The sequence below is a fragment of the Hippopotamus amphibius genome, chromosome 5 (assembly GCF_030028045.1).
Source record: "Hippopotamus amphibius kiboko isolate mHipAmp2 chromosome 5, mHipAmp2.hap2, whole genome shotgun sequence".
In the NCBI taxonomy this organism is placed as follows: domain Eukaryota; kingdom Metazoa; phylum Chordata; class Mammalia; order Artiodactyla; family Hippopotamidae; genus Hippopotamus; species Hippopotamus amphibius.
This window is the reverse complement of record NC_080190.1, coordinates 85,362,270-85,384,435: the sequence shown is the minus strand read 5'-3', so window position 1 is coordinate 85,384,435 and position 22,166 is coordinate 85,362,270. Positions and strand designations below refer to the sequence as shown.

Sequence of the window (22,166 nt, the reverse complement as noted above, 5' to 3'; positions counted from 1 at the left end):
CAAAATGCCCCGTGGACTGATGCCCAGGAGTGAGAGAGAAGGTTGGAGAAAAAAGCGTGATGGTAGTGCAGAGTCTTCCATAAAAGGAGGAGAAGTGAGAAGGCCAACAGACCAAAAAACACAGAGATACTAACTTGATTCCTGCTGAGAAACTGACAACTGGAAAGAAGAGGCCATCAATGTTGAAATTCTCAAACATGCCTTGAACAGGTTGTCCGTTAATTCGGAAGGAGATGCTTGGGGCACTTAGATCTAAACAGCAACTGATGACATCATCAGTTCTCAACAGATGCTGGTTTGGTGAGCTGACGGTACGGGCAATACAACCTACGGGGAAACACAAGAAGGAGGGTAATGCATCTTTATCTCAGAGAATCATCTTCAGAGCCCAAGTCAAAGATGTGAATAGGCAGTGACAATCAATGAACGGTACTGGACTAGAATAAATCTTGAATGCACACTAATGTTATATGTTATATCCTTTACCAAAACATTGTTGCTTTTTTTCAGGAGCCAGGCTGCTATCTTTATTGCAAAATGGACCTTTTGATACACAGAAATTTTTTCATGCAGATGGATGGTATTTGATGTAGATATCATCTTAGAGCTGATAATATAGTGATGTTTGGGGAAAATCTCCAGGGAAACTCTTGAAGTCAAGTCGCTACTTTATCATCTACTACTTGTATGACCATCAGAAAATTACTTAACCTCTACAGCCTTGATTTCTTGTAAACCAATGCCATCGCCTTGCAGAGTTGTTTTGATACCTTAATTAATGGTTTACAAGAGCAGAATCTCAGACACAGCAGGTATTTATTTCAGTCCCCTTCTCAAAGATTAAATCCCCTTTGTTTTATAAAATAAAAATATAAAAGGATAATGAAAACAGAAAATGTGACCGTCGTTTATTGAGAGACAGTACATGTCAATTGGTTTGTTGTTCTATCATTTCTTTCATACAAAATCTTGCTTGGCTTCTTAAGTAGGAAACAGCAGGATACAAGGTGAAGCATGAAAATGATATCTGATAAATGTCATTTCCTGCCCTGGCCAACCTATGACTTACGTCCATTCTTGACTATGTCAGAACTCCTTTTCCAGATAGTCTCAAGGGCATACTGGGAAACAAGATGGTAAGGTTCTCCCAAACACACATGCTAACAAATGCAAACATACGAAATTTCTCAATTTGAGCAAAGACAAAAAAATGATTTGATGATGCAAGCTTTGCATCTTTTATAACACCTTTTTAAAACTTCTAGCATGCCAAGATTTTTACCAACAACATATTTGAAATGTCAGTAGTAGAGCATATCTACATTTTAAAATGTGTACATATTTTATTTCACCAATATTCAAATCTGCAAGAAATAAATTCATTTTCAGGTGGTCCCGCTAGAATTTCCTAGATATCACAAAAGCAGCGTGTTAAAAAAAAAAATCATACAACAGCAACAGAACTCAAAGATAAAGGTCTGTATCCCTGTTTGTATCGAGATCTGTAGCTAATAATAATGTTATTACACAGGTATTTAATATAATCCAAGTATATTGCTCAATCTGAGGGATATTATTACGCTAATACCAAGGACTACCTAAAAGTCACCACAGTAAACTGTTTTGCAATGCTTGAAACAAACAGGTAAGAGAGATAAGGTACTAGTGACCAGCCTAAGTCCACGGTGTCAATGGCACTCACACTGCTGAATCCATTAGGAAGCATTTTCAGGTTGCATTTATACAAACATATCAAATCCTGTTCTCTGCATTAGCCAGAAAGGAAGATAGCAGTGGTCTGATTTACAGGTCCTGTAACAGAATCTTTACCCATCTTTCCTGTACCGTTCTATGACATTCCTCAGTACTTTTATACTTAAATTCTCCAAAAGCAGCAAGATTGTCTCACACTTCCGGCCTTTACAAACAGGGGACATGGGTGCCCCAAATCCAGTTCTCATTCACAGAGGGGGGACACAGCAATACTGTGCAAAGTTTAAGTTGGGAAGAAGAAATGAAGACAGAGTTCAAAACTTTTTAATAAGCCAAATTCTGGTCCCAGGGAACATCTCCACTCTCCAATCACAAAATGTTAAGTGTTCTCTCCCAGAAATCACAGACATTTGATACTGTAAATTCTACTTCAACTTTAAGAAAAGGAATAGGAGAGTGAACCCAAGAAGATTATGGGAATTAAAGTGGATTTAACCATGGTAACTCAGTCAGAAGCCAATTAATTTAGATTTGTCTTTGTTGATCACGAATCAAAAATTAGCAATAGATCCCAGTAGCTTGAGAGAACACAGTTTTCAACTTTGCAATGCTTGAAACAAACAGGTAAGAGAGATAAGGTCACTAGTGACCAGCCTAAGTCACTAGGCATTGTAGAGTGCGTATTTTCTTGCCATTTGAAAAAACAGTCAAATGTTTTCTCTTGATACAAAGTTTCAAGATGATTTTCTCCTGAAATTCTACAATATATCTTCTTTCTGTGACTCGTGCCTAGATGCACTCAATAGTTTTGTTGCTCTTATCATTCTAGTTAACCGATACTTTTCTGTGAAAGGCATATTGCATCCAGTTCAATTCCAGAAGCTCTGGGTTCTTCCTATGTGTTGATAGAAAAAGCTTCAAACTAAATGCAAGCATGAAAATGGTGAAGTGGCGCTATATAGCTAAAATAATGAGACGTAATTCAGCATTTTTTTTTTTTTAACCGGAGTAATGTTTTGTTTTTTTCCCCTAGTTTCTGTGTAATGGGAAAACAAGCGAACATGCTTCACTCATTCACCCTTTTGTGTGGAGTGATACTTGAAGACAGCAAGAGAGGGGGTAATATCCAAAGGATAAGAGTTATATATTATAAATGTATTATCAAACAGACATTAACCCTATTTTATGTTTGTCAGGTATTCTGAAATTAGTGCTCTTTGCCTTTGGTCAGTAGGAACATTCTGGAACAAGCATTGTGACTCTATTTTTTTTTTAAGTTCTTCATTAAAATATAATTGCTTTACACTGTTGTGCCAGTTTTTGCTGTACAACAAAGTGAATCAGCTGTATTTATACCTATATCCCCATACCCCCTCCCTCCTGCGACTCCTTCCCACCCTCCCTATCCCAGCCCTCTAAGTCATCACCCATCATCGAGTGGATCTCCCTGTGTTATGCAGCAGCTTCCCACTAGCTATCTGTTTTACATTTGGTAGTGTATATATGTCAGTGCTACCTTCTCACTTTGTCCCAGCTTCCCCTTCGCCCCCCACCCCGTGTCCTCAAGTCTGTTCTCTACATCTGCATCTTTATTCTCGCCTTGTCACTGGGTTCATCTGTGACTCTATTGTGACAGCACAGTACACCTGTGTATAAGACACACCACACTATAGCCTGGGCCCCAAACAGTGCCCCACAGGTTAGATGAAATAGTCAACACACAGCTTCATCTCCTCCAGGCTACTGAGCTATTGGCACCGAATAAAGGAAAAATTTAGTAAGTATAGTTGTTAGATAACTACATGGAGTGCTTTCCTTTATAAATGCATTACCATGAACTCTTAGATTTAATTAAATTTAATTTTAAAATTCCCTTTCATAATTTATAAGGCCTATGTAAAGCATTAATAAATGAATATCACTTGATCTGCCCATAAGAGGCAAAGTTCAGCTTTTTGTAATGTAAGGAACCTCTCCATATTTTCCATATGCTAAATGTGTTATAAAATATGTCCAGTTTTCTAAATGCAGCTTTAGAAATACAAGCATATGGCTGCAGAATCCGAATGAATTCCCACATCTGCATAATCAACAGGTAAACTTTTAAATAAAGGCAATCCAAAGATGTGTTTTAACAAAGCAGAAAAAAAGAATACTATTTTTATTTTTATTTATTACTCATTTTTAATATACATTCAACCATCAAAGCTTAGCACTGGTAGCTAGTGAGATGAACTGTACATTTAGTTTTAAACAGTTCCACACTTTTGAAACAAATCATCATTTGATTATGAGCTGACTCTTCACAATACACTTGACCAATTACCAACCAGGAGATGGAACTTAGTCTATTTACTCCAATTATTTTCTAGGATTTGGTTTTGGTTCTTTTTTATACTGGAAGCAAAAGTTTTGCACAGACCAATTAAAGCACGCAGGAAACATTTAAATTTTTGTGGTTGATTCATGCATCAGAACGCCACTTCTGAAATCCATCATTCATATGCAAAGAAGTCTTGGGGAGATGTACTGTAATTGTAAGAGTTTTCTTTCTCCTCTAGTGAAATTTTTTACTCAATGCGCTCATCATTTCAGTGTTACATTTCTGAAATAAATGTATCTGATATGACCAGCACTAATAGCTTTTAGAAATGTACAGTGGGGGCAGAAGATTTCCTTCAAGGATGCTGTGAAGGAAAATGGATAGTACTTACCTGACCAGAGGTGAAGGCCATCAAATCCGTAGGAGAAGAGGTCGTCTCCGACACCATTTCCGCCCCACTCCTCGCCCCCTCCAGGGTAGGGAGAGTACCCCTCGGTGGAAGCCCAGCCCACTCGCAGGTGAGTCGCTTCGGCCGTCACAAATGGCTCCGTGTGGTCCACCATCAGCTCATAGTACCACTTCTTATACTGCGCAGACCCTTCGCTGACACCCAGGAAAATATTGGGTCTCATGCTTTAAAGAGATGGGAAAAGCATGTGAGAAAATCCGAATAAAGCATTCACTGTCTTAACTTACATCATGCTACTCTGAATTAGTCCTGCTTCTCAAAGAGATATATTACATATTAAGTACATTTCCTTAAGTACAACAAATTATTTGAAACAATCACTGAAGTCTGCGGTGACAGCCAAGCTTGCAGTTAACACTCAGTTAACACTCTACTACTATTTTTTCTTCAGCATATTATATATCATGGATTATATATAAGGGGAGGCACTCAGGACAGCATGGCAGACTGCCAGAATTATTATTATTATTATTAATCCGGGACAGAGAGACATTTTCCTAAGCTAAGCTTTATGTCACACAGGGGTTGAGGCTGAAGCGAGTTGTAGTCTTAGAGAAGGAACCAAGGTGCTTAATCATCTTCGTGGTTCTCTACGCCTCACTGTGAAAAGAAGAATTTCTGGTTCATCGTATTTAATTGAAGGGATTTTACCCTAAGTTAATACTAGGCATGAGTGACAGTCTCAGGCAATACTACTCATTAACAACAGGTCTATTACTTAAAGAACAAGGAAGGAAGACTTAAAAGTCAATCTTTTTTTTAAAAGTTACAATGTAGAAATATATAGGAAGCCCTACATTTTTGTTTGAACCAGTGTGAAGTAGCAAGTATTTCCTGGACAGCTGCTAATAAGCACAGTGTATCAAAGTTATTACCATCACACATAACATGTCCTTGATTACGAGCTGCATCTATTATTATTATTGTTATTATTATTAATGTTATTTGCATATGGAAGGCACTATGAAATGGTGGTGAAGAGCTCCGTCTCTGCAGTCAGACCCGTGCCATCTCCAGTGCCAACGTTTTAACCTATAAAATGTGGACAACAGTAACACTGTGTGCAAACACAAGCAGTGTAGAATGCTACTAAAGCTCTTGGCGTTGTGGCTGGCACAAAGTACCCAATGAATATCTGATACCTTGGAAAGCAGATCTAACTGAAAATGTAGTTTTTACTGCTTATTTGTAGAATTTATTATATTTTGGACATTTGAATTCAATGCCTTTATTATATACAGTAGGCACTTCACCGTTGGTATTGAAGGATACAGTGTTTTTAGTTATATTCTAAGAAGGTGTAAAATATAATTATGTATAATTATATCCCTGTATAATTGTCAGTCTGCTCCTGAGAATGGCCATGACAAGTCAGCTACGTATGAATGTGAACGAGCGCTGTTACACACTTTTTTGTAATAAATGTGTGTTTTGCTTGGGTCATCTATTGTTATTATCTCATCTGATGGGCAGAAAAAATTCTTACACTACTCAGTGGGGAAATACGTAAATGATCCTAATAAAACAAATAGACTCTATGATGTTTTAGCTACAAAGCTAGAACATGCATTTTCTGCTATGTTATGAATCTGGTGACACCGTCAATCTGAACTTACCTGCTGACGTGGTTCACAAGGCGTGTCTGCAATAACAGGTCTCTTCCTGGCAGAAGATTGTCACAGATGAGATGCTGGTTAGAACGGACTGCTACCCCATGGCAAACACAGAGAGAGCATAAGACGTCCAGAACCTGAAAAGAGAAATCACTTTCAGGATCTCACTCCCTTTTCAGATTCAAGTATCAGCACCAATTTCCACAAACACATTCCCTCCAGTCACCTCTAACCCAGTCACTTTAAATCGATGTGTCCACTTATTTTCCAACTTTCCTTCATACACAAATTGACAACTGCTCCATTCTCCCACTGATGCCATGCATAAGCACTAGACAATATTACCTGATTGGAATTAAAAGGTGAAAAACACGAAAAATCTGACACACCTTCTAAAAATTATCTTTTTTAAAAAATAGTTTTAAAATTATTCCAGAATTCATTTCTGGCAATAAAATGGTTTACTTACCTTGTGATTTCTTCCATGCTTGTCCAAAAGCGAGATAATGGATTTAATATGGCCTTCTTTAATAATATTTAGAGCTTCTGGACTTTCTACTAACACACAGTGTAAAACTTCAAGAATACCTAAAGAGAAAACAAATAAGGGGGGGGGGGAATACGATTAACCAATCTATGATGATCAGTGGCTTTCCTCTTCTCTCTGTGTTTATTCAGGTGTTGACTGAACATAATATGATTATGTGCTCAGTGCTTTTGTCACAGGACACCTGTGATAGGGGACAGGTGGTGTTTGGGACACAGGCTGATAACCAAACACCATGATGAGTGAGGACAAGGCAAAGAGAGAGTGTTCAGCTGAGTAAGCAGGTCATTCTGCCTGTAGAGAAATGAAAGAAGGCAACATTTAAGTGGGGCCATGGAGAACTCATTCATGGCCATTTTCCAGGAAAGGAAGGCAGTAAAGTGCTGAGTGAAGTCTTGAAAGGCGGGCATACCTAATGTGCCTGGGATACAAAGCCAATAGGGGATGGGACAGGTAAGTTAGGGCCAGCTTGTGAAGCTTCTGGATGCTAAAAGTATAACCTTGCAACAATGCATCCTAACCCACGAAGATCATTACGTTCTCCTGGCGGTATATAGTAGAAAAAAATATTTCTTGGTTTGCATAAAAAGAGAAATATATAACACAACAATAAATAGAAATATAAAATATATAAAACCTGAAAAAGAATGGTAATATTTTTAGCTATTAGCCATCAGAAAAGATAAAGTTGAATACATGTTTTCCTCAAATCTAAAACAGAGATTAGAAAATAAATCTCATTATCAGCATTTTTAATGTGAACTTGAAAAGCTAAATAGGTACATGCGTATTTATTTTTTGAGAGCAAGCCTGACTTGTCAATGAGAATGTAGTTCATTTGCAGCAATTAGATATAACATTTAGAAAATGCGATCTCTGGCTGAGGGCCACTGCTCTGAGATCTCTGTCTGAGAGTATTGAGAGGCGTCCCATAGGAACCTTGTAGAAAAGTTTATTCATTTCAAATGGCAATCACTTTCTTGAAAAAAAAAAGTAAAGTGCTCAGGTTTACAAATGGTATAGAAGCAATTTACTATAACTGTCACAACTGACACTTGACCCAAACCACCAAGACAAGGGGTGTTAACACTGATTTCCTCACCAATAATTAAATTATTTGAAATATAAATGTATATTTGGCAAAAAAAAAAAAATCCCAAAAGGTAAGTTAATTTTTGGTGTGGTTCAATATCTGTTGCTGTGTTCCAACAATTCATGCCCATTAAAAATCAAAGAGAGCAGAAAATAATAATATAACAGGCTGATGGATAAATTAAAGAAGATTTTTATATACAGGTACGAAAACTATTTCTGCTATTATTAAGAAGGTAAGTAATAAAATAAAACTCCTTCATTCCAAGCTAAAAGAAACTAAGAAAACAGGGAAAAGCATTTTTTGTTGTTTGGCTGCACTGCATGGCATGTGGGATCTTAGTCCCTGACCAGGGATCAAACCTGTGCCCCTTGCATTGGAGGCTCAGACTCTTAACCACTGGACTGTCAGGGAACTCCCAGGAAAAGCATTTTTAATAGATTAGACATATGTTATCCTGATTTTTGTTTTTGTTTTTGTTTTCTCTCTATTACTTATTACTCTAGAGCGCATGGCTACCTATATGTATAAAAAAAGTTGTATTGTGTTAACATGCTCATTTGTTTACATATCTTCTTGACACTAAAAGCACGACCCTGAGAGCACTGCATCCTAACCAATGGAGATCACTACACTCTCCTGGAGGTTTATAGCAGAAAATGTTTCTTAGTCTCCAAAATAAGAAGAATATACAAAATAATACAAACAGTGCTTTTTCATTAAAAAGGCAGAGCTGAGTGGTTGCAACAACAAAGCCCTATGGTCCCAGAGCCTAAAATATTTAGTATCTGGCCTTCTACAGAAAAAGTTTGCCAATCTCTGTTATAAAATATAATCATTAAGGAAAAAAAAACAGGTAGAAGATCAAGAAAAATAAATTCTTTGTGTAAATAAACATTCATGAAAGCCCACAGCATTCATAAACCTAAACATATCAGAAAAGATTAAAGACTAGATTTTTGGAAAGAACAGCACATATCACAAAATGCAAGAATGGCACTGTGAAAATAAATCTCTGATTTTTCTCATATTCAGCCTATTCTAATGGAAGGGTTTCAGAGTCTGGGGTTTAACATTAAAAATTGTTTTTCAATAGGGCCATGTCAGATCCAACAAATAAACACTTAGGTGAAAAGAACTACTGCCTGTAATTCTGACAATAAAAAGTCAGAGAAAACTATTTTTAATTTTAACTGTTGGAATAAACTGCAAACAAATTGCTTTTAAATACTTTTTATAGTAAGAGATTCCTCAAGGAAAATAATTGGAAACACCAAAAGAGTCATTTAAAAAAAAAAGAACAGAAAAAAAAACTAGCCAAACTACATCATGTGTATATTTAAATCATACTGATATATGCCTGAAATACTTAGGTAAAAAAATGAGACAGAGAAACAGTGCTTGACATTACAATGGCAATAGCTGACTAAAGATGACTTGACAATTACATTTTAAATTCACTGAATAATACCTAGGAATGGCAACAGTACTTAATGCTTATGGGCAGACTCTCAAAGAAAAATGTTAAAGCTTGGTAGCTCATAACAGGATTACTGGAATGAAAGAATTATGAACATGCTACTAAGTGTAAAATAAAAAATAAAACCCCACCCAAACTAGTAACATACAATAATTCGATAACTTTAATAAATTTATAGAAATGAGTTGTGAAATTTTAATAACTCAGAAATGCATAATATATAATATCAACTTTCAAGAGTAAATACGGAATTGAATACATATTAGGATTGCAACTATGCAAAATATATTTACTGGTATAATATAAATATTTCAAAAACCACCGGAAGTTATTACATCAGGAGTTTAGTGGTAGTTACTGCTCAACTATGCAGTGGACCTTTGAACAACATGGGTTTGAACTGCACAAGTCCACTTACACATGGATTTTTTTTTCACTAAATGCATACTACAGTGCGACGTGATCCACGGTTGGTTCAATGCGTGGATGCAGAACTGGCTACGGAGCCAACCGTAAAGTTACACATGGATTTTCCACAGCACAGAGTTGGCACCCCTAAGCCCCACATTCTTCAAGGGTCAACTGTAGTTCTCTTCCAATATTTCACACATTCTGTGAAATGAGCACATAACTTTTAAAGTAAGAAACATTTCTAGGTTCCAATTCAAGATAGTGACACTGGAATATTCTGAACTCACCTCCTCCCAAGGACACACCAAATCTACATGCATATATGGAACAATTTCCTCTGAAAGAAACTCAAAAAGTGAGCAAATCCTACATACCAGGGAAACACACGCACACACACACAGAAACCCACACTGAATCAGGTTGGAGAGGCACACACAATCTCACTAGGAACCCCACTCCTGGAGCAGCAACCCACAATTGGAAGGTAACTCACAACCCTGAGCTTCTCTCTGAGGCGCAAAGGGATTGAACCCCACACCCAGTATCCCTACTTTAAGACCTGCACCTGAGATCAAGCCCCCAAAACACCTAGCTTTGAAAGCCAATGGGGCTTGGCTCCATGAGACTCACAAGGCTACAGCAAATTGAGAAAAAGTTCCTAAAGGGGCAGCAGGAACTCACCTACCCCAGGGTGCAGCACAGAGGCAGCCAAACGTACCCAGTCTTTCTGTGGAAGGCTTATTTGCTTACCTTAAAGCTTTGGCCTAAGGGGCAGGAATCTAATTTAACACAGATCTGGGGGCCAAATGAAATTCTCTCCAGAGATGGAAGTCAGTGGGCACCACCTTTGTGCTTCCCCTTTCACTTGCTTCAACTCATGGGTATCTGCTGAAGGCAGCTTGTGTGTGACTGGTGCCCCAGTTTTACATCTAGTGCCCCAGGTGCACAGGGGATGACCCTTCATCACCTGGCTCTGGTGACTGGCATGCGTTCCACGAGAGCATAACAGATGGAGAGACCACTCTGCTCAGGGCACAGAACAGAGAAAGCCAATTGAAACCCACCTCCAATTTTCTGTTAAAGAGGCCTATTTGCTGTCTTGCAGCATTGGCCTGAGGGGAAGGCTTCTGGTCTGGCACATATCTAGAGACTGCAGGGCATCAGTGTCTCTGAGAAAGGAGCTTGTGTACACATCTGATGCACCAGACAGAAAATCAATAAGGAAAACTGTCCTTAAATGACACGCTAGATCAAATGAACTGAACTAACATATACAGAACATTCCATCAAAAAGAAACAGAATGCACATTCTCCTCAAGCACACATGGAGCATTCTCCAGGAGAGATAATTTGCTGAGCCACAAAACAAGTGTTAATAAATTCAAGAAGATTAAAATCATATCAAGAATCCTTTCTGACCATGATGGTATAGTTACAAGAAGAAAATTGGAATATTCACAAATATGTGGAGATTAAACAACAGGCTACTCAACAACCAGTGGGTCAAAGAGGAAATCAAAAGAAAAATCAAAAAAGAGAGCAGCAAACGAAAATGGAAATACAACATACTAAAACTTATGGGATGCAGCAAAGGCACTTCTGAGAGGGAAATCCACAGTGATAAATGCCTACAACAAGAAAAATCTCAGATCACTTAACTTTACATTTCAACATACTAGAAAAAGAAGAAACAAAGCCCAAGTTAGTGCAAGGAAGAAAATAACAAAGATCAAAGTGGAAATCAATGAAATAGAAACTAAAAGATAGCAGAAAATATCAATTTAAGTAAGAGCTGGCTTTTGGAAAAGATGAGCAAAACAGACAAACCTTTAGCAGGACTCACCACGAGGAAAAGAGAAGGGACTCAAATAAATAAAATCAGAGATGAAAGAGGAGATATTACAAGTCCTACCACAGAAATCCAAAGGATCATAAGAGACTACTATGAACAATTTTATGTCAACAAATTGGGCAATATGTAAAAACTGAATAAATTCTTAGAAACATACAACCCACCAAGACTGAATCATGAAGAAACAGAAATTGTGAATAGACTAGTGAATAGTAAGAAGGTTGAATCAGTATCCAAAGACCTCCCAATGAACACAAGTCCAGGACCAGATGGTTTCACCGATGAAATATACCTAACATTTAAAGAAGAATTAACAAAATCCCTCTCAAGCTCTTCCAAAAGAAAAAAAAAATAGAAGAGAACACTTCCAAACTCATTTTATGAGGCCAGCATTACTCTAATACCAAAACCAGACAAGGACACCACAAGAAAAGAGAATTAAATACCAATATCCCTGATGAACATAGATGTAAAAATCCTCAATAAAATATAACCAAAACAAATTCAACAATACATTAAAGGGATCATACCCCATGATCAAAAGGGATTTATTCCAGAGATGCAAGGATGATTCAATATATGTAAATCAAAAAATGTGATACACAATAACAAAATTAAAGATAAAAATCATATGATCACCTCAAAAGATGCAGGAAAAGCATCTGACAAAATTCAACATCCATTTTGATGAAAACTCTCAACAAAGTGGGTGTAGAGGGAATGTACCTCAACATAATAAAAGCCATATATGATTAGCCCACAGCTAATACCATAATTAATGATTAAAAGCTGAAAGCTTTTCCTCTAAGGTCAGGAACAAGACAAAGATGCCCACTCGGGGGCTTCCCTGGTGGCGCAGTGGTTAAGAATCCACCTGCCAATGCAGGAGACAAGGGTTTGAGCCCGGTCCAGGAGCATTCCACATGCCATGGAGCAACTAAGCCTGGGCACCACAACTACTGAGCCTGTGCTCTAGAGCCCATGAGCCACAACTACTGAAGCCCACATGCCTAGAAGCCTGTGCTCTGCACCAAGAGAAGCCACCACAATGAGAAGCCCTCACACTGCAACAAAGAGTAGCCCTCGCTCGCTGCAACTACGTTGTGCACAGCAACGAAGACCCAATACAGCCAACAGCTAAATAAATAAATAAAATAAATTTATATAAAAAAATGCCCACTCTTGCCACTTCTATTCAACATACTATTGGAAATCCTAACAAGAGCAATTTGGCAAGAAAAAGAAATAAAAGCCATCCAAATCCGAAAGGAAGAAGTAAAGTTGTCGCTGTTTGTAGATGACATCATATTATATATAAAATGCCCTAAAGACTCCACTGCAAACTGTTAGAAGTAGTAAACAAATTCAGTAAAGTTGCAGGATACAAAATCAATATACAAAAATCTATTATGTTACTATATACTACTATCAAATTATCAGAAAGAAAAATTAAGAAAATGATCTCATTTACAATTGCATAAAAATGAATAAAATACCTAGGAACAAAGTTAACCCAAGTGAAAGAACTGAACTATGATATTTATAAAACACTGATGAAAGAAACTGAAGAAATCTTAAATAAATGAAAGGATATTCCATGCTCATGGGTGAAAAAAATTAATATTGTTAAATTGTCCATACTACCCAAAGCAATCTGGAGATTCAAGGTAATCCCTATCAAATTTGCAATGGCATTTTCTTTCAGCTCTTATAATTTATTGAAACATCAGTTCCCCTCAAGGGAATTACAGGCTGATGATTACCATTTGTCCAGGAGCCATAAACCAAGTCAAGAGACTGTGGATTTCTCCATGGCAGAACTAAATACCACGTTGTAATGGGGAGAGAACGCTTGGTAAAAACTAAACAGATTAACAGGTGGGAATCGAGCCATCCAGATGAGGTTCTTTTGATACACATATTCCCTCGTCTCTCCTCACCATCCACCCTTGTCTTAATCCCTTAAAATTCCTTTCTTTGGAGGAGCTTCTGTGATAACCACCTTTCCTTCTGAACATCTTAAGAAGCTTGCAGTGGCATTTTCAACAGAAACAGAACAAGCAATCCTAAACTCTGTATAGAACCACAAAAGACCCTGAATAGCCAAAGCAATCTTGGGAAAGATGAACAAAGCCAGAAGCATCATGCTTCCTGACTTCAAACTATGTTAAAAAGATATTGTTATCACAACAGTATGTTATTGAGATAAAAATTGACACAGAAATCAATGGAACTGAATATAGAGCTCAGAAATAAACTCATACATGTATGGTCAATGAATTTATGACAAAGGAGTCAAGAATATACCATGGGGAAAGGATAGCATTTTCAGTAAATAGTGGGGAAAAAACTGGACAGCCATATACAAAAGAATGAAAGTTAACCACTATCTTATACCATGCACAAAAATTAACTCAAAATGGATTAAAGACTTGAATGTAAGACCTGAAACCATAAAACTCCTGGAAAAAAATAGGCAGCAATCTCCCTGACATTGATCTTGGCAATGATTTTATTTCTTGGATTTGATACCAGAAGAAAAGGCAAGAAAATAAAAATCAAACAAGTGGTACTATAATAAACTAAAAAGCTTTTGTACAGCAAAGGAAACTAGCAACAAAAATGAAAGGCAACCTACAGAACTGGGAGAAAATATTTGCAAACCATACGTATAATAAAGTGTTAATATCTAAATAAAGAATCATATGACTCACTAGCAAAAAAATTTAAAAAACAAACAATATGATTAGAAAATTGGCAGCAGATCTGAATAGACATTTTTCTGAAGAAGACATACAGATGGCCACCAGGTACATGAAAAGGTGCTCTGCGTCACTAATCATCAGGGAAATGCAAATCAAAACCACGAGATATCACCTCACAGGTTAAGACAGCCATTATCAAGAAGACAACAAATAAGTGTTGGTGAGGATGGAGAAAAGGAGAACCCTTGTGCACTGCTGATGGAAATGTAAACTGGTGCTTCCACTACGGAACACAGTATGGGGGCTCTCCCCCAAATTAAAAACTGGACTACCATAAGATCCAAGAAATCTACTTAGGGTATTCTCCAAAGGAAATAAAAACACTGTTTTGAAAAGATAAGTGCAACCCTTGCTAATTGTGCCATTATATATAATAGCCAAGACATGGATGCAATGTAAATGTCCACTGATGGAAGAATGAATAAAGAAATCGTGATATATATCATTATCTGTATATAATGGGAAAATATTCAGCCATTAAGAAGAATGAAATCTTGCCTTTTGTGACAACACTGATGGACCTTGAGGGCATTATGATGAGTCAGAGAAAGATAAATACCATATAATCTCATTTATATATAGAATCTTAAAAAAACAAAGAGAGAGAGACAGAAAGAAGGAAGGAAGGAAGGAAGGAAGGAAGGAAGGAAGGGAGGAAGGAAGGAAGGAAAGAAAAAGAAAGAAAGAAAGAAAAAGAAAAAAAGAAGGAAGGAAGGAAAGAAGGAAGGAAGGAAGGAAGGAAGGAAGGAAAGAAAGAAAGAAAGAAAGGGAAAGAAAGAAAGAAAAAGAAAGAAAGAAAGAAAAGAGAAAGAAAGAGAAAGGAAGGAAGGAAGGAAGGAAGGAAGGAAGGAAGGAAGGAAGGAAGGAATCCAAGCTCATACAGAGAAGAGACGGGTAGTTGCTAGAGGCCAGGGTGTGGGGAATGGATAAAACAGGTGAAAATGGTCAAAAGGTGCAAACTTCCAGTTATAAAATAAGTAAGTCTGAGGGATACAATGTGACTACAGTTAATACTATTGTATTTTATATTTGAAAGTGGCTAAGAGAGTAGATTATTAGACGTTCTGGACACAAAGAGAAAAAAATATATAACCGTGTGATAGATGGTAACTAGACTTCTTGTGGTGATCATTTTACAATATATAACAGTATAAAATCAATATATTATATACACCTGAAACTAATATGTCAATTATATCAAAATTTAACAAAAAAGAAATGAGAATGGGGACATAGGGAATTCAAATAATTAAAATACTATTTTGCATCAATCTGTGCAAACAATTTTTTTAAATCTGTAAAAAAAAGAAACATCTTAAAAAGAACCATAACATAATAGGAAGCAATGTCTACTTCCCATTTTATTGTGCATTAAATCTCAACACCTGTTTCAAGTAACCTAGTCAATCTTCAGTATTCCTGACAGCAAATGGTCAATAACATTCCCCTTCTGCCTTCTAACAGTATATCTTACACTTCACCTAAGCTAATGAATTTATTTTCATTCCATAAATCTTTTTTTTTCATCTTTTAGTTTTGAGTCTTCTGTTTTATTGAGATAATTGACCTACAGTACAAGTTTAAGGTGTACAGCATAATGATTTGACACGCTATACTGTGAAACGATTACCCCAACAAGATCAGTTAAATCCATCACTTCGTATAGTTATCAAAAAAGAAAAATTTTTTCCTCGTGAGAAGAATGTTTAGGATTTACTCTTAGCAACTTCATATATATATATATTTTTCTTTCTTTTCTTTTTTTTTGGAATGTCATGTTACGTATGTTTGAGCATGGTATGTCAGTCCCTTTTCTAGACAGTTTAACTTCCTTCACAACCTCAATTCCCACCAATTCCTCCTTTAAAGAATGACTAACATATATTTGTATTGAAATATCTATCTATATGTATTTTTTAATTGATTGATTGACTGCCACACCGTGCGGCTTGCGGAATCTTAGTTCCCTGACCAGGGATGGAACCTGTGCCCCGTGAAGTGGAAGTGCAGAGTCCTAACCACTGGACCACCAGGGAAGTCCCATCATTCCATAAATTTAGAATAAGCATAGACAAAATGTACTCCTTCCCACCCACTCACAGAACACACAATTATATAGTTCAGTACTAAGAAGTTATATCAAGGCTGAGCGCTACACAGCAGTAAACCAGGGTTATTCTGCAATACTGGCCACTTAAGTGCATTTGCTGGGTCTCAGGAAGGATGAGTAACAAGAACGTGGATTGATTATTCCAGGTTGGCTTTAGAGGCCATGTCCTAATTATCTCCCAGTGCCTCCAACATGACTTTTCCCAAACCGAACATACTACCATTTTTCTACATACCCAGGTAAAATTGTTCCTCTGGTTGACTGTCCATCCGTATCTTCAAGCTAAAAGCCCCAGGTCATGACTGAACCCTCTTCCACCTTCTCATTTTCCCAAATCTAATCATGAAACTTCATTGATTCTGTGTCTGAATTTATCCTTTCCTTTCACTGAGTAGCCTCCTATTACTTTCCTGCCTCTAGTCTTTCCCCTCACCTTAATCCATCCTCCAGGTTACGGGCAGTTATGAGAACTAAAACACGCATTTAATCGACGTCAGCTCCCTCCTTAAAATCTTCAGTGGCTGTTTTGTTTGTTTAATTTTGGTGTGCACTTGTGACTGGACTTTTTAGTTACATAAGTCAATACATTACCTGTAGGGTTTAAGCTGGTTTTAGTTGGAGTTTCTGTAACTTGCAATCAAAAGAATCTTGACTAACAAGGGAATTTGGAGAATTCAATCAATTAAAGTATGCAAAGTGCTTAATGCAGTACCTCAAATATAGTAAGTACTCAATAAACATTAACTGCTATTAAAAAAAAAAACTCTTCAGTGGCTTTCCAGACCTCCCAAGGTAAAAGTCCATTCCCTGCAGCATGGTTTGTCGGTGCCTTTTCTGGGTAGTTTAACCTTCCTTTACGGCCTCAATTCCTACTACTTCCTCCTTCAAATAATGACTAATATGTACTTGTATTTAAATATCTATCATAAATATTTATTAAGCATCTACCAGGCACTGTCCCAACCAATGGGAAGCAGCAGTAACCAAGCCCTGCAAAGCCCTGGTGGAGACTGTACCATCTTTCTCACCTTCAACCCTTTGCCCATATAATTCTCAGACTTAAACACTCTCTCCTCTTCTGAGACTGCAAAATCTGAATCATTTTACAAAGGCAAAACATCACCTCACTTGGTGAGCCTTCAGCAACACCTAGGGATGAATTACTCCTTCTTTGCAATATTGGTCACATTTTATTAAAATTATTTACTTTCATTTCAATCTCCCATGAGACAATGAGCCCTTAAGAACAGGGACTGGTTTAACTGGGCCTAATGCAAAATTGAGGGGGCAAGCATTTTTAAATGTATAATTCAGGCAACATTTAGCTACTTGCCTCAAAATTTTTATGGTTGTAACCTCCTGAATCATTTAGATCCTCACGAGCAAGAAAAATCTCTGAGGATGTAACAAAATGTCTGGAAAGAACTTAATAGTATTGGGAGCATCGTAGCGCTGGGTAGAGAACACTCCTCACCATGTTTTCTGTAGTCAAAGTACAGTGGCCCAGTTTGCTTTTTATCCATAGATTTACACATTTGCTACTTGGCTTCCAAAACCGTGGGAGCTCCGTCTGTGGTCAAAGTTGAGTGTGCTATTTTCTATACATGGGTCATGACCAGGCTGTCCAAGGCTGAATAAAATTTACTGAGGGTCTGTATGGAAAAACCAGAAACAAGCCACAGAGCAGAAGTGCTGTATTTGAGTCTGACTTTATCTACCAGAAGGAATCTAGTCTGGGGATTATACCTCACACAAGCTCACTGGTGAACCTTGTCCATTTGAGAGAAGGAGTGAACAGAGTCAGACTTGGAGCCTCTCAGGCATATGGGAGCTAGAGCAAGCCATGGTACTTGTGGTCCAATTATCATCACAGGGAAACAAGGAAAACCAATTGACCTGGAAAGCACAATGTCAGCCCCCCCCCCCAAGGTATTATTTTCTCACCTATGGTCATAAGAGTTTTGCAAGATAAAACAAAATTAAAATCATCCCAGAACACGGAGGTAGATGCAGGTTTAGGTGGAACCTGTTTCTCAAGGCACGAGGCGTAACACGGGTGTGATTCAGATTTGAGAGAAAGGAACTGTCGCTTACATCTCTACTGCGAACAACTCCAGAACTCAACTGAAGATGTCACATGGAAACCCATCAAGCTAGGCTAGTGGTGAGCAAACAGGAAAGCTTCCACCTGGGTGCTAATTGGTGTGAATCAGATGCCCCCCTAGTGAAGGAAGCACTGGAGACAGGGCACATGCAAACATCCAGCAGGGTGGTACCCACTGCAGGATCGGTGACAGTTATAGTTAGAGAAACCATGAATTCCAAATTATTCCAACCGCAGGCTGCCCTTTTCTTTTTGCTCTACCTAGGAGTTAAAATTCTTTGTAACTTTCCGGCCAGTCCTTATTATTAATATCCCCAGGCATCACTGAAGGCAAAAGGAAATAAGGAAATTTCTGTTTTTGCCCTGGGTAATGAATTTAAACAAAGTGACAGAAGCAAAAAGACTGGGGGAAAGGGAATTCTCTGGCGGTCCATGGTTAGGACTCTGCGCTTTCTTGCCAAGGGTGAAGGTTCGATCCTTGGTGGGGGAACTAAGATCCTGCAAGCCACGTGGCACAGCCAGGTGAAAGACTAAGTGAAAGACACTGGGAAATGACAGAAAAAACATGAAAACACATAAACATGAAAGAAGCAGACCAAAGCTACCTACAGCGGTTACAGGAGACTGTTCCCAGATGCAGTAACAAGATATGCAGTAGACTGTCATGCTTTTAAAACAGGGACCAGTCTTCTCAATATTTACAGGGCTTACTGAGGAAGTATAATAATTAGGTGTTGTTAGTATCCTGCTGTTTTATGTACTGGTTACAATCATAGAGTCAAGCCAACGTGCCCAGATTTGAGTCCTGGCAGACTTTAGGTACGTTACTTAGCCACTCTGTGCTCCAATGTCCCCATCTCTAAAATGGGGACAATAATGGTGTCCACGCTGGGGATCTGTGGTGAGAAGTAATATATGTAAAGTGTTCAGTACAGGATCCGATCGGGCCTGAATCCGAGCAGAGCTATATAATCACCTGATATTATTTTATGGTTGTAACAACGTAACACAAAAGACAAAGTGAAAAAAAAGGGATCAGCAGGGAGACATTATAAATATGCTTCTTTTTAAACAGAGACTAAAAATTAAAAATTAAGCAAAGGCAGGGAAATGCTGAATGGACAACACTGATTAGAAGAAAAATTCAGGGAAAATATTCATTGATCAGCAGGAAGAAATGAAATCAAGGTTAGTTACTAAAATAAAATTAGTTAAGGTAGTATATCTAGGACCTTGGTAAGAGAGATAGACAGACAAAACAAGAAGGGCAAGTAGACTCAACTGGAGAAAATTTTTCTTTCTTTAGACAACAGGACAGTTGAGCCAAAAATACAGTGAAAGATTAACCAAGTAGCCTTACCATCTTGTGAATGCTAAAATAAGACCTAAAGCACTCCCGGTTGACAGGAATTCCTTCTCACGGTATCACTAACATTATGAGCAAAGAAAAATATGCAAATGATCATGGTTAGAGAGAACAGAAGACAAGTCCAGCCAGCTTCACATCAACTAAACGTCCGAGGAGTTTGGAAGGTTTTGGGGGTGCACCTTATATGTAAAGCCATGAGAGAAAGAATCTGACAGGTGTAAAGGGATGCATTTGAGCCTGGGCCGTGCATTTGAGATGGTTCCGTAGAGACTCACATCTGTTGTCTTGTTGCACTAATTTAAACTAAACTGCCAATGCGTCACCACCCACGTATCCCATCCAAGCCATCCTCCTTTCATGGGTGGGCATGAACGTGGCACTAGCGATGGCAGAAACTTCCAGCTTGAACTGGTTGGAAGCTTAGGTGGCCCTCACCCAGAACAAATAGCAGGAGTTGAATAATGAACCAGTATATAGCACAATTACAACACATTTTTTTAAACATTTACAGTGAATTTTGCATGTTACAGATTGCAGCGCTGTGAAAGGAATACTTTGTTTGTTATTATGCCATTTTATGGGCATAAATTTGAAGCCAAGGAACTATTTGAGTTTCAGTATGAGATGAACCGCTAAATTTATTTCTTCACTTTTTAAAACAAATAGAAAGGGAGAAAAGAAAAATGATGTAATACACATTTTACTTACTTTCCGTAACAGAGGGCTAACTTGTGAAATAAACAGAAATCACCCTAAATAGGGTTTCCAGATCTCACCCAAATAGAGAAAGAAAAATAAACTAAATTGACATCAATATTACAATATACAAAGGTTTAAAAAAATGATCTCAAGAGATATGATCTCAAGCCAAATTGGGAAAACACATAATTGCATATATGTATAATTTTTTATAATGATTTTGAGGCTAGAGAAGAAAGTGGTCTCATTAAATCTTGAGCTAACATAAAGCTGAGAAGGAGAGAAAAGTGACAGGAGAGATTAAAATATAACAGAATTTGACAAAGATTAGGAAAATGGGAGGAAAATTAATAAAAATGGAAGTCAGTGAAGTAAAGGTATTGTTGCATTGTTATTCATATGTAGAAAGATAAAATATTAGGAATGCATCAGCAAGATAAACAAAAAAGCTGGACTTAGGGCATTTTATTGGAAGACAAGATGAACACAAGTCAAAAGTTTCCCAGGGTAAATTAGCTGAACTAAAACACATAAAACACGTAATGTAATTCTAATGTACTATCCTGCCTTAATTAGGCCTCTGATGGTTTGCTGCCTTCAATTTAGGGAGCAATGATTTAGAAAAGATAGACAAGCTAGAGAAGTTAAAGGACAGTTAAAAAGGAAAAGAAAATGTCAATTAAAGGCAGTTTATGATACAACAGTTAAATAATAATGTTAAAAATTTGATGTATATAAATATATGTTTTATAAAATGTCATGTCTCAAGGCCTACAGAGTGCTGAGTGCCAGACAAGACATCATGAATACTTTAAGATAGTCTTATCTTGCTATTTTTTTTCATTTATTTGTTCATTTATCGCTGAGTATATAAAATGGGGCATTCTGTAAGTTAGGTCCTGGATATGGGTAAAGTATGAGCAAAGATTGATATAATCCCTGCTCTTGCCAAGTTTACAGACCATGCAAGTTCAATTCTAACTCCATTACTTCCTTTGACCTTGAAAAAGTTATCACTGAGCTTCTTACTCTCAGATTCTCCACTTATAAAATGAAAACTATAATGGAACCTACCTTATAGGGTTATTGCGAGAATCCAGAGAAGTAATGTATATGACATTCTTAGCACAAGGCCCTCAATTCATCTGAGGTTTCCTTGGCCACACAATGCAGTTGTTAACATGTTCACAAATCCAACAACTGTGTGTCTCTGTGAAATAGCAGTATCTACAGAAATTCTGGCAAATGTAATTAATTGCTCTAATGCCCTTTAAGTAAATATTTAGAAGATCTACACATGTGGGTATCTTTAAGATGGATTCTCCAGGAAAAGAGAAATACAGATTAATCAACTCTTTAAAAAGATACTTGCCTCAAAGCAGCAAATATTGAGAAAATTACTTGGGGCAGAAATGTAAAATGATCATAGCGTCTGCCTGAGCTTTGTGTCAATTTTAGAAGTTCTCCTGCAGCATGAGGACAAGCCAGGGGCATCCTTTCCAATAAGCAGGAAAGAAACACATACAAAGGGGTAGAATAACCTAATTCTGATCCTTGGCAAAAGTGAAAAAAGGGGAGGGAGGGAGGAAGTTACACAATACATTGTTTAATGAAAACC

The 22,166-nt window shown here is 37.5% G+C and overlaps 1 protein-coding gene across 1 annotated transcript in view; it reads right to left on the bottom strand.

The window, feature by feature from the left end:
• Nucleotides 1-22,166, bottom strand: part of RYR2 (ryanodine receptor 2) — a 549,009-nt gene that overhangs the window by 304,986 nt on the left and 221,857 nt on the right. Inside the window, exons 20-23 of the mRNA XM_057736978.1 lie at nucleotides 6,588-6,706; nucleotides 6,122-6,255; nucleotides 4,428-4,669; nucleotides 135-327 (exon numbers count right to left, since the gene is read on the bottom strand). Coding sequence (XP_057592961.1) covers nucleotides 135-327; nucleotides 4,428-4,669; nucleotides 6,122-6,255; nucleotides 6,588-6,706 — 688 coding nt within the window. The remainder of the gene's footprint in view (nucleotides 1-134; nucleotides 328-4,427; nucleotides 4,670-6,121; nucleotides 6,256-6,587; nucleotides 6,707-22,166) is intronic.